Here is a 13,784-nt window from a genome sequence, read left to right on the forward strand (position 1 = left end):
GTGTTTGCGGGCAGAACAACGTGACCTGTTAGTAGAGGGGTCAGTGGCCAATCAGAGGTTGTGACTGATGAAACAACATTAATCTCCAACAATCCTTTTTTAAATCTTTAAAGCCTCTGTTTATCACACTCACAATCATCAATGTGCAGACAAGCCTGACATCACACACTAAATATACACACTAAGGAAAGCTTTAGCATTACAGGCTAACATTCTGCCTTCATGTTGTGTGTCCTCCTTCCTACATCTACCTCCCCATTCCACTCCAATATTTGGTCAAACTTACTTCCCTGAATATCCCTCTTGTTACAAATTGGCCTTTAGAAACTGAATTGGTACAAATTGTCAAAATGTTTCAAAATTCAGACTGAATGAAATGTTTGGTAATGCTTATAACAGTCCTGCGATAACCACAGATACCGATTTTTTTCATTTTGTTTCAGAGCATTTGATTTATTGGTTGATGTTGGGATGTAAAGAGAATTTCATCAAATAGAACAAAAATGCTTCTGGAATACATTACTTACAATAGCTTTAATATTCTGTAACTATGGCAGCAGTGTGTGTAAAATAGGGAATGTGAACAATCAATCAATGCAATCAGCAAACACAAAGAGTAACATGATTTTATATTAATCATTGAATTCAGTTTTTTTAAGCATGTGTATTTGTGTGTTATGTTAAGCTTAGTTAAAATGTACCTTTCCAACTATTTCTGAGTTGACACATTTTTCCCCTTTTGGGGAGGCTTTTTCTAAACTGTCCAGGGTGAATTACACAGTACAAGGACAGGACTGCACACTGACAGCTGTACACACATGTGTAACTGTAACATCTAACCCGGTCATTAGTTTCAGAGAATGAGAGGAAATTTTAGTGTGACAGAGAAAGAAAGAAAGAGTTTGGCCCCTCAGTTCAGCCTCAGGTAAATGACCTTGCCCAGCTGGAGGAATGTGGAACCTGGAAAACAGTGTGTCTCCATACTCCAACAACAACAACACAACACAGAGGTCTAGTCTTGTATCATCATCTCCTAAATTGCAGCTTACATCCATGGGTGCTGAACAATTCTCTGTGTGACTATATGTCAAAAGCATGCAAGTTTATTTAAGGTGACTCACCTGTCTTCAGTGAAGCGGCCATTAGTGGAGACACACAGCACCTTGGGATCTACATACTCAATGGAGAACTCTTCTGCAGGGACTGCATACACTTTATACTACAGGGAGAAACAAATGTATTTTAAACTTTGTGCCGATGTCTAGATATTGAGCTATTATAAATATTTTGTGGAAACATTTTCTCCCACCAACAGGAATGATGCAGTGGAAGTTTGCAGAAGGACCTCCGTCTTGTGAGTAAGCTCCAACACTGTCACCTGATTGCTGCTGGTCACTGCGACACTCCGGCACAAAAAGCTGCAAGTATTAATACACGCAGCTGAAATATAAGACATATCCTACAACTTTCTAGATCTAGGATGTTATTATTTGTACAAACTGTAGAGACATAACATCAACAAAATACTAGTACAAGAAATGTTTGAAAAGCTGACGAAAACAAATACAAGACTGACCTGTAGGCACAACTGTATATGTTAGCCCTGGCCAGGATCTGGCTACCTGACTGGACTTTGATGAGTATGTTGGCATTCTGGACAGTGTCCACCTCGCTGGCATACTCCAGGACAAGGGTGTATGGGCCAGGACGAGGCACGCGTAAACTGAGTTGGAGCTGTGACTACAGGACACAGATCACACAAAGTCATTTGATTTGATTTTAATGAACTCCAATGAAAGGACAAAACAAATTATGGTAGGTAAAATGCAATCAGTAGAAGATTATAAAAGCATGTCCAAGTATTGAATTGAAAGATTTAGCCTTAGTTAATTGGGCAGTAAGTCCCAAAGTCCCCAGTTGCCAAAAGCCCATTAACCTGCTTTTATTCTGGACTTTGAACAGCTGATAAGAAAATACCTAGGACTAGTGTTGTAGTCAAGACCGCCCAGACCGAGACCAAGTCAACACCAAGACCAGAGTTTATCGAGACAGAGACAAGACCAAGACTTTTAGGGGCTGAGAGCAGTTGAGACCAAGACCAAAGGAGGGCGAGATCGAGACTAGTTCCCCACATTACATGACACACAATAAAATGTGGAACGAGATCATATTGTAGATACTTCTCAAACTGATCTGAAAGATCCACATTCCCATTAAAACACCCAGATACAAACACTAAGAGCTGAAATCAACGTAATCTTTATTCACTCCTTTTCCATGCTTACCATCGCGGGGAGGGGTAACAGTCGTTAATGGTTACAAAACATTTTTATTTAGGGTTATTGGTTGCATTTCAAGCAAGCTACGTTTTACATCCAATCAAAGTTAGGATGTTAACCAAATCAGACAATGCAAAAGCAATTTATTGATATTCCCAAAGTTATGGTCTTGACTGGTCTTGAAATAAAATCCTGAGTCCTCAATGTCCGAGACTGAGACAAGACCAAGACCATCAGAAAGTGGTCTTAAGACCGGTCTCAAGACCAAGACCAGTCTCGAGTACTACAACACTACCTAGGACCTCAGTCTGTTAGTTAGCTTTGTCTTCAGCCTATTCATGCTTTAAAGGTGATCAAAACAATATTGAAACAAAACACTGAACCCAAAAGTAATTGGTCAAAAATCTATACTGTATGTTGGTCTGTGTGTAAATACAGGCTTTCTACCTGTCTACCATTGAGGGCGGCCATCTCAGGGTGATCTGGGGTGGGACGCCGAACACGAGCCTGCCTCCTCTTGCGCCCGCTGCGGCTGGAGAGTGTTCCTTGTGAGCCCAGTGCAGAGCTAAAGCCATCCATGGCCACATGCTTATACAACAGGCAGCTGAGACACACAGGCATAGCAATAATCAGGAAGAATGGTGAGAGATAGTTACGATGGAAGTTATGATCATCCTGTTTTAGTTCACCTGGAAACAACAAGTCTAAAATATTTATAAAACATTGCTTAGCATACTGTTTAATGCAAGGAATATTTGCCATTTTGATGGCTATCCTTTCTCCAAATGTACTGCTTATTACAAATCTACTGAAAAATTAGGTGATTTCTCTCCTTAGCCTTTGGCACATATCACATCTCTGTATATCTGTATATTATGATTTATTATAGCTATAAAAACACCTGTACAGTTTTAAACACAAAAATAAACCCTCATATTTATTATGAGAGATGAATGATCATGTTAGGTTTAGCTGAACCAAGCCAATAACTGTATGGAACTGCATATGGAGATGATAAGCTGTGAGTGCAGTATAAAGAAAAGGATGGATGGCTATGAAAACAAAACCTACCATTGTCATGCATGAGTGGTGAGTATGAAATAGAGACAGAAATTTGAAAGAATTACTTTGTATCCCTGTTTGCACTGGGTAAGTATGTGCAGGGCTGGGTGATCCTTTCCTGCAGCAAAGGTGCCTCATAGTAATACCGGGGCAGCAGCACTAAATAGTCCTGGAGAGTGAGAGTGACAATGTGTACTTCACCATTCAGCCTATTACACATAAGGTTTTTTTTTCTCTGATGAACAAATGAACAACAGAATTAACATAGAGCAATAATACACAGGAAGATTTGTTTTCTTTTAACTTTTTACATGACGATTTCTACATCGTTCTCGTCCCTACAAACTCACCAGCAGAACCCCCTCTACCCTTATGTGAATGACCCATTTCCCAGGTGTCAATGCAAAGGGCTCAGCGAACCCCTCTCCTGGGACAGTGAGGAAGGATGGGGAGGGACTCTCAGGGAATATGATGTCCTTACTCTGATCTGACCCTACCAAACAGCAAAGCAGAAATGTCTATAATGTCACATATTCATAGTTAAGAGCACAGAAACACATGTACCAGCTTGCATATAAATGTCACAAAGGAAATTGGTTGTTTATTTTTATTTCTTTAATGATGAGTTAGATTTGATTATATGATATGTATGTATTATGTAGCTAATTCAGTGTCAGAGGCAGTCTTACCTGCAGCGCCTCTGTTATTGGTAGCCTTGATGCTACCTGTCACACTGGCGCTGCTCGGGTTAGTGAACCGCAGAACCACACGGAAAAAGTGCTGCCTCCGATCTTTTGGGTCAACATGCACTGTTACTCTGACCTCACTCTGCAGGGATGAGAGTGACACACAGCTGACTGCAATGGCACAGGTTTGAGTAGACGATGGTAGTATAATGTTAAGAGAGAGGTTAAAAATCATGTCAGGTGGGCAGAGAATTTAAAAGTTCAGTGTGTAATATTTAGGAGGATTTATCTCCGTCTATATTAAAACGACTGAAAACGCACTGCTGGGACTGTTACTGAATGTAACACGGGAGTTAAAAGCGGCTGAGGCGGAAAACAGTTTTAAAACAAAAAACGGGGTCGGCAGCGTTTTTAAACTTCTCTTTTAGGTCTTCGTTTTCGCCATTGTGGTCTGACGGAAGGTGCAAACGTAGCAAAAGGTCTCCGTTTTAAAACGAAAACGCAATAGACTGGATGGGGCCTTAGAATGAGACATTTCTGTCTACATCCACCACGGGTCCCCTTACATGGAAGTCACCATGTTGCACCGCCATGTTTCTACAGTATCCCAAATGAACAAACCGCTTTACAGAGCATTTTTCGTCACTACGTTGAATATGTACAAAGAAAAAGAGAAGAAGAAGAAGAAGAAGTAGTAGTAGTAGTCGTTGTCTGGTTCATAAGAGTAAGAAGAGACCTTGGACAAATGGAGGATCACACGTATTATTTAGCAAAAGAGCCGATAGAGGAGCTGAGTAGCTTCTCATCCGTGCGTGCAAAGAGAGAGGGGAGTGGTGAGTCAGCCATTGGTTGCAATTCGCAGCCCTCACCACTAGATGCCACTACAACGTACACACTGAAACTTTAAGCAAACAGTGCGGGTTAATCAACGTATAGCAATCAAAGGCGAAGACAGGAAAGTACAGTCAAAAGAAGGCGTGCCCTTCACTTACAGTCACAGCAAGACTGAAAGCCAGCTTCATCTACCACCAAGATCTTTGCTCTCACTTGTGCTCTCCCCTTTTGTAGGAGGGTGGAGTAGCGCATTACAATATGGAAAGGGCCAGGAAAGCCAAGGGTAAGATTTAGGATCACCTCCGGCTAAAGAGAGATAGCATTAGTTCTAAGAGAGCTGATTGTCAACATTCCCTCATCAGCCCTGATGTAATAAAAGGTTGTGTCCTTTAAGCAGGAATATCAGTGCAGAGGAAAAAAGCCAAACAATCATGGTTGTACCATAATAGACTGTAAAAAGGAAGCTATAAGGTTATTGAAATTGTAATTCTCCCAGACATACTGTAATTTATTAGAATAGTCACATCAGTGTATACAATATACCAAGGTACTGTGATGTGAATATGTACAGACCTGTGCAGGAGACATTACAGCATAACCTCTCCAGCTGAAATCTGGGAACTCTTGGGGGTTATAACCAAAGCGCACTGGTCTGGCATTTGGTGTGGTGCCATCCTCAACCTCAAACTTCAGTTGGTGGAGAGTCGGGAAATAGTAGCTTGGTTCTGGTCTAACAAGAAATTAATTAATAAAATTTAAATCAAAACTATGTCTCATAAGAGTCTCAATTTGCAAAAAAACAAAAATATTTCATGTAAATGTTTCGTCTGGATCTTAATGCATGATGATATTTAAGACAGACATTTCTTACTCATTGCATTTGCGGCCAACTACATTATTCCGACACCGACATTGTCCGGACATCTCATCACATGCCATGTCAATGGCACCACCTACATCACACTGACAACCTATCAGGGAGAGTAAAAGTTATTTATTATAGAGTCATACTGAAAAGCAGTGTTTCCCTGACCTCTCTGGTTAAAGGTTTGAAGTGTGTTGCAACTCTAACCCCCCCAGCATCACTGATGGGTGTTGCATCTGGAACCACACTCAATGGTGATGTCACGGCGTATTTGCCAAACCTGAGAACACTTAGTCTGTATATCACTGCAGTAAGATGAGAGGTTAAAACCCCTGAAGGCCAGCAAAATAAATTTTTCATTAAGAAGGAAGTCTTACCTTGACAACCAAAATACATCTTTTTCTGCAGCAGGAAGTATCCATCCTTACAGGTGTCACATGCATGTCCACATACGTTAGGCTTACAGTGGCACTGTCCACTTTTCTAGACAAAAAGATCATCAGCAGACAAGAAGACAAAAATGTGACAAAATTCTAAGTCAAAACTCTTTACGATAACGGTCTAATCTAAATCACAGTTTGATTAATAGATGTGTATTGGTCACTGGAGGTAGTTATAAAATACTCACCTGTTCACACTCTCCAACACCACTCAGGGTCCCTTTCACATCACACTGACACTCTGTAATGAGAGGTAGACAGAGAGAGAGGGAGGAAAAGTTAAGAAAATATTAAGGGGGATCTATGGTGAACAGACTCTGATTACCGGATTCTGTCACTTTCATGGGTGAAACACAAGAGCACAAAACCACACTATCTTCAGAGATCTGCACATCAAAGGTCCAGAGGAGATTTATTGTGGCATCTTGCTTTCAACCCAGTGAAAAAAACTTCCCCTTAATGTCCAGCCACCACCAGTCAGGCATTCTTAGGATATTAAAAGCTCTTTTTCCCCCTACTTGTGTCTTCAGGCAACATGGTAGTGGCAACATTCTTGCTAGGGAGCAGAACTGTAACATTAAACAGGCTTCCGGACAAAGCCTGAAGCTGTTCCCTCACTGGCTAGATAATGTGAGTCAAGTATTTTAATTGGATTAGGACTTTTTTAGGAGTATTTTTTGTGGGATGTATTGTTTTTAATGTGGCCCTAGGTTACTCATTACTGCAAAGCCACAGCATGAAATCTCGCAGGTTCACTTGCAGCTCCACACTCAAAGCGGTTAACAGGAATTTGCCTGTATTTACGTGTTATTTTTCAGCTCCCCTCAGAGGGACAGGAAGGCAGATCTGGCCTTGTTGACAGGGGTATGTTGACATATCCTCTGGGTAAGAGGGGCCAAGACCCATATCAGTACCTTGTCAGATTGCTACTGTAATTTAATGTAGTGGAAAATAATGGGTTGAGTGATTAGAACTAATAATTCTGGAGGAAAAAAAGAGACTGGGAACCTTTGGCTGACAGGAAGTATTTGTTTATTCTTATTTCTTACAACTTTTACAAAAAGTGATAGTTTTCTGTACTATTTATATTTCCAGTCACTTACCCATACAACCACGAGGGTTGTCTGTAGCCAGATTCCAGTAGAGAGGTTTACACCTGTCACACAGGGTTCCCTCTACGTTTTGTAGGCAGCGGCAGGAGCCCTGAAACAATAGATATGGAATCTTAGGATTGTTGAGACTAGTAGCTACTGTTGAAAGTTTATATTTGTTTACAATCCAACTAAAATCAGTTGTAACGGTTGCATATTGTACTAAAATGCCAGTTTTCTGAATTACTGGAAATTTGCAGTTTTTCCAACATAGGATACGTTCCAAAATAGAGGCGAAAATGACCTTCAAGAAACTCGTTGTTGTTTTTCTTCCTCCTCAAGATGGAAGGAAGTCTCTTTTCCTTTACTTTAATTGCATTTACATTTCAGGGGAAAACACTTCCTTGAAAAATCAACTGGACGATGTTTTAGCAACACATCTGTGTTATCAGTTATATAACTTTGAGGTAACGTGAGTCCACACCTAAAGGGCCAATGCTGGATTTAGACTGTGAACACTTCTGTTATCAAAGCTAATAAAGACATGATCACAGTAAAAAACTAAAGGTTATTGAGAGTGTCATACCGTTTGAGGATCAGTGACCTCAGTTCCTGCCATGTTACACACACTGATGGAGGCTAGAAGCACAAAATGAATACACAACAAAATAAAAGAAACATTAGAAAATCAGTAAATTGTGTAGTTACTTTCTGTAGGACACTATCAAATTTGGCCCAAAGGGTGTCAAAACTCTTCTATTAAGGGGAACAAGAGGGAACTATCAACGTATTAAACAAATTACATCCTTTAACAATAGGACATTACTGAACCCCATCAAAAAGACCCAGCCATATTAAATATTCTAACGGTTGCTAGTAAATATGATGGTTCTTGATGTGGTTACCTGAGCAGTGGGGGAATCTGAGTCCTGATGCACAGCGGTCACACTGCTGGCCCACCACCCCTGGGAGACACAGGCACTGACCCGACAGTGGGTTACATATGTTGCCATATGAGCCTTCATGTGAACATTGGCAAGCTGGGGACAGGAAACAAGCTGAAGTAAGAACTAAAAATGTAAGCCTGTGGTGTATCATCATTTGGTCTAGAATCTTATTTTCTTCAGTGATTCCCAGTTGTCCATTCTTGGAAATATGATTCAGTCCATATATACATACTGTATCTCATGTTCCAGCCCTCTGTGAAATGCTGTGTCATGCAGAATACATGACATGAATCAATGCGGATGACAACATAAGAGTTTTCAGGGGATACTGTGGGAGAATGATGATGTTTGCTCCACAGAGTCATGAGAAGAGACCACAGTATGCCCAGTAAAACCAGCAGCAACATTTTTTCCACCAGCACTCAGATCACATGCACCCAATTGGTTTATCTCTCGTAGTTTCACTGGTGGACATAAAGGGATCCAACCCACTTACCAGCACAGTCCGGGTATCCATAGTAGCCCGGTGCACATGCGTCACACTCCTGTCCCCCATAGCTGGGAAAGCAAACACACTGGCCACTTGGACTGCACACATTGTCAGCCACGCCAGCCCCATCACAGAGACACTCTGTAGGAAGAGAAAGAGGGTGATGTTACAGTTTTATACTCCATATTCTGCATTAGAATCCAAATAATCAATCATAATTAATTGTAGGTGTATAGCACTGTAGGATTCCTTTAAATCTACATAACATTGGTAAAAAACAAAACAAAACATAAAATACATAAAAACATTAATTATATAAACTGTGAACTAGCAAGGAGCTTTAACAACTCAAAAGGAATAAGCTAGATGATAGGATTAAATTGATTATAATGGTGTGTGTTTCTCAGGAAGGTCACTTTAGAGGTTCAAGGTTCAAGTGTCAAAAGTCATAGACTTAAAAATAGCTCCCTCCAAAAATGGCCCTGCTCGAAGTGTTCCTGCTCCAGAAACTAGTGCACCCAGGTACATGCAGACAAAATTATTGTGTAACAATAAAGCACAAGCTTGCTGGAGAAACTGTTCAAATTCTTTGAACAGCAACCCTTACTGTGTAATTAGTCCAAAGTATCACTACTGGCTGCCATTTGGAAACATATCCCCATTTCCTTTGCTGGTATGCTATATTTATTTACATCTACATTATAACATCTCGTGGCCATCTCTTCCAAAATAAAGGTCATGTTTCATAATAATTCAGTCACGTTACACTGATGAGGTTGTGTTTTTACAGTGCATGCGGGGTGAATGCTGATTGGCCTGGTGATTGTTTCTCACCCTGGCAGTTTGGGAAGGAGTGGTATCCTGGTTGACAGCGATCGCATCGCTCCCCCTCCACACCCTGACGGCACTGGCAGCGTCCTGTCGCATCGCACACCCCGTACGCTGTCCCTCTATAGTCACATATACACTCTGTGCACAAACATATTAGAAATGGGTTTATCAATAACAGTAAACTAATTAAATCCTAACTAATATAAAGTCAAATGAGTTGCCCTGTAGAATCCTGAAGTGTACTTAAAAATTACCCTGAGCTCCTTCTTTGGTCGGGCTAAACAATACGGAATGTCAAATACATCCATCAGTTGAACTATTACGTACGGTAAGGTTACACTGGTGCCCATGTCTTGCCAAGCCTCACCTGGCACTGGTATGTGAATAGACCTGGCACTAAGACAGGACAGTCGCCAGGAATTTTATTTTCCCCTAAGCAGCTCCCAAACATTAAAATCAGCTTGTCAAAGGCTGCTGATGAAATTCCTTCTCAGTCAGCTCACAAGATAAAAAAACATGTTAAGGAAAATTATTGTTTGCCTACAATCTCTGACAAATGATAAGACAGAAAAAGCCAAGGATTAAAGGTCTTTGTTTTAATAGAAATGCCATATTATTAATAATGGGTTTCCCAGCTTAGAGGAAACCAGAAAAGGAAATTTAGAACAAGGGCCATGACTAATAATAGACTGGTTAGTTCTCACTAAACAGTCCCAACTGACCATTGCTATCAAGAGAGGACAGAGACCCCTTGAGCTTAAATCCCCACTGACACACATGATGAATCTATGACTAGTGCTCAACAAATGCATGAGATCTTCTGTCACTGAGAAGCAGATTTACTCACTCTGATTGTATATTAAACAAGTATTTTCACCATCCCATTTAACCCAACCATAATATACTGCCAGTTCTCCATGAAGCCTACAAACATGACCTGACCTTCAGTCATGACTATATACAAAATTCTTTTCTTGACTGACCCCTGCCACATGTTCTTAACATTTAACTCTGCAGAAAACCAAGTCAGGCTGAGTAGTGCCTTACATGGTCCTCTAAAGCCCTTTTTTAACAACTCAGTCTGCCTTTAAGTAAATGTTACTCAAGTGTCAAGGGCAAAAGTCAAGGGCTGCCCAGTAAAAAAGCTCTTTGAGAGGATTCACTACCAGTAGTATGTTTTTAGATACAGTAAATGCAAATGTGGAGCAGCAATAAAAGCAGTCAACGTAGCATAGCCGTGGAAACGTCTCTATAGTAGCGCAACATATCAGGTCTTATCACACTCACGTTGACAGCTTGGGGAGCCAAAATAACCCGGAGGGCAGGCAGTGGGCACTATGCAATGAAACAGAAAAAAGGTGATGGCTAAGAAATACACAAAGAAAGATGTTCAAAGGTAATAGTATTTCAAATGATTGTTTAAGAACATCTGTCAAGCTAAATAGTGGTTTGAGACACTGCAAAATCTTCTTTCATGGACTTACCCACAATAGGTCCTGCAGGGGATTTGGTGGTCGTGTCGTATACGGGATATCCTGATTGCGAAGGAAAGGTACGAAATTAAGATCTCCACTGAAGGGAAACTGTGACCAAGTAAAACCTCAAGTGTCACCTTTGTTTATCGCAGTGGGGAATTGCTTTTGCAACAACAGACTACAATGCAGTTCGAGGCCCCCCCCCCACCCCGTGAAACCATAACTTGTTGTTTTGTACAAACTAAACAAACAAGATATAACATGTTAATGAGCTTTCGAGGGGCCGGTTGGTGGATTTTGGTACCTTCAGCCTGAACCAGGCTTGTCAAAGAATCCTTTTAACATTGTGGTTGTTATTAGCTGTACTTTTTCCCTGTGGTTTTCTGTTTTTTGCCATAATTTCCTTAGTCCTGTGCTTTTGTTCATGTTTAGTGTTTTCCTGATCTGTGTACTTCTGTGATTTATTGTTATGGTCTGTCTTAGTCTTATATCTCCATGTTATAGTGTAGTCTTGTCTCCTGTTTGGTCCCGTCTCTGTGCGTGTCCTGATTTTGCTGTCTTTCCATGTTTTGTGTTTTACTTTGGTAGATCTGTCCTTGTGTGTTCCTGTGAACTTTACTTCCTGTTTTATTTTGGTAATATTCTGTACCTGGTGTCCTTGTCTAGATTTGTTTGATTACCTGATATATCTCCCTCCCTGCTCATTTACCAGTGTATATATTGTCTTCAGTTGTCTTCAGTCTTTGTCATGTCCTTGCGTCTATGTGTGTTCTGCCTAGTGCTCTGTTCCCTGGATTCTGGTTTGTTCCCCTGTTTGGATTACTCTGTCTTTGTGTTGGATTTACCCTCTTCTGGATTACCTTTGTTTGGACTTTTGTACCAAGCTTCCACATAAGCCTGTTTAGTTATTTTAATAAACCTTATTTTGAACTGCATCCTCCTCTCGCCTTGCTGTTGTCTGCAATTGGGTCCACAACCCTCAGTTCCCTGCCACTTTACTCAGCTACCCCCTTGACAGTGATCCCTCTATGTAATTAATCATAGCCTTCTACTAGCAATAAACTAGATCGACTTTGATCTGCTGTATCACAAACACAGGTTGTAGAAATTCCCTACAGTTACATAAAACAGCAGAGAAGAATCTCTTGAAACCCATACAGCCTCCTAATGACTGTATCAACCTGTTCAGACTAGTTTGTCAGCGCCAGCAGCCAGGAGGTGAGAGACCCAGTTTTAGGGATAATGTCTAGTGATAAATCACTCTACTGCTCATAAAATTCCAAGTTACAATTCAATTCACATTTATATGACATAAGAAATAAAGCACCTCGGGCAGATTACAGATTTGTTTTTGTTTTTTTTTTATTCTGTTTAAAACTAACAGGTCAATCAATGATTTTACCATGACCATTCCACCATGACAAGGTGCCTCTCTATGACCCATTATATGGAAATAATTCCAGTTAAATTAACACGAATATAATTTAAAAAAGTGACAATTTTTTAAATTCAGGAAATTATAAGCTGAATGCTCTAGCAAGTTCATGCAGAGACCTTAAAAAAGACTATAGTTAGAGACAGAAAAAAATATTTAAAAAGATGAAAGTCTGGGTGGCTTATCTCCATGCCCTGGAAGACTCCTGAGTCTGAAGGCAGATCAGTATGAGATAACATGGGGAGAACTCTTTGTGTGTCTAATATCTGCATCTATTTGTTAAGATGGTGGTATGACATGTGGAATGTGCCTTAGTCAATACTATATTATATGCATACACCTTCATGCATGTAGCCCTGCCGCATTAAAGGCATACTTCTTTGAGTATATAATAATGATAAGCCTCGTCCAAAAAGGAAGGATTCTTTCCTCAAGGGGAAAACTGACAGACATAAACACAAAAGGCTAAAAAGAAAAGGGTGAACATGAAACAGATTCCAGCCATCAAAGGGTGGGTTCAGGTTCACCTGACTGTGTATACAGTGGGTACGGAAAGTATTCAGACCCCTTTAAATTTTTCACTCTTTGTTTCATTGCAGCCATTTTCCAAAAATCAAAAAAGTTCATTTTATTTCTCAGTAATGTACACTCAGCACCCCATCTTGACAGAAAAAAACAGAAATGTAGAAATTTTTGCAAATTTATTAAAAGAAAAACTGAAATATCACATGGTCATAAGTATTCAGACCCTTTGCTCAGCATTTAGTAGAAGCACCCTTTTGATCTAATACAGCCATGAGTCGTTTTGGGAAAGATGCAACAAGTTTTTCACATCTGGATTTGGGTATCCTCTGCCATTCCTCCTTGCAGATCCTCTCCAGTTCTGTCAGGTTGGATGGTAAACGTTGGTGGACAGCCATTTTCAGGTCTCTCCAGAGATGCTCAATTGGGTTTAAGTCAGGGCTCTGGCTGGGCCATTCAAGAACAGCCACGGAGTTGTTGTGAAGCCACTCCTTCGTTATTTTAGCGGTGTGCTTAGGGTCATTGTCTTGTTGGAAGGTAAACCTTCGGCCCAGTCTGAGGTCCAGAGCACTCTGGAAAAGGTTTTCGTCCAGGATATCCCTGTACTTGGCCGCATTCATCTTTCCCTCGATTGCAACCAGTCGTCCTGTCCCTGCAGCTGAAAAACACCCCCACAGCATGATGCTGCCACCACCATGCTTCACTGTTGAGACTGTATTGGACAGGTGATGAGCAGTGCCTGGTTTTCTCCACACATACCGCTTAGAATTAAGGCCAAAAAGTTCCATCTTGGTCTCATCAGACCAGAGGATCTTATTTATCACCAT

The 13,784-nt window shown here is 40.7% G+C and overlaps 1 protein-coding gene across 1 annotated transcript in view; it reads right to left on the reverse strand.

The window, feature by feature from the left end:
- The window catches only part of LOC119902074 (laminin subunit alpha-3-like), a 61,722-nt gene that overhangs the window by 28,298 nt on the left and 19,640 nt on the right, over positions 1-13,784 (reverse strand). The window contains 18 exon segments of the mRNA XM_038717978.1: positions 1,122-1,219; positions 1,310-1,418; positions 1,577-1,740; positions 2,727-2,883; positions 3,407-3,510; positions 3,692-3,834; positions 4,031-4,169; positions 5,435-5,591; positions 5,733-5,832; positions 6,104-6,209; positions 6,355-6,407; positions 7,270-7,369; positions 7,844-7,896; positions 8,163-8,297; positions 8,701-8,835; positions 9,529-9,663; positions 10,813-10,860; positions 11,010-11,060. Of these exon segments, the coding sequence (XP_038573906.1) occupies positions 1,122-1,219; positions 1,310-1,418; positions 1,577-1,740; positions 2,727-2,883; positions 3,407-3,510; positions 3,692-3,834; positions 4,031-4,169; positions 5,435-5,591; positions 5,733-5,832; positions 6,104-6,209; positions 6,355-6,407; positions 7,270-7,369; positions 7,844-7,896; positions 8,163-8,297; positions 8,701-8,835; positions 9,529-9,663; positions 10,813-10,860; positions 11,010-11,060 (1,987 nt within the window).

Source organism: Micropterus salmoides, unplaced genomic scaffold (genome assembly GCF_014851395.1).
Source record: "Micropterus salmoides isolate LMB-PRFRI ecotype aquatic unplaced genomic scaffold, ASM1485139v1 Ms_hic_scaffold_14, whole genome shotgun sequence".
Taxonomy (NCBI): Eukaryota; Metazoa; Chordata; class Actinopteri; order Centrarchiformes; family Centrarchidae; genus Micropterus; species Micropterus salmoides.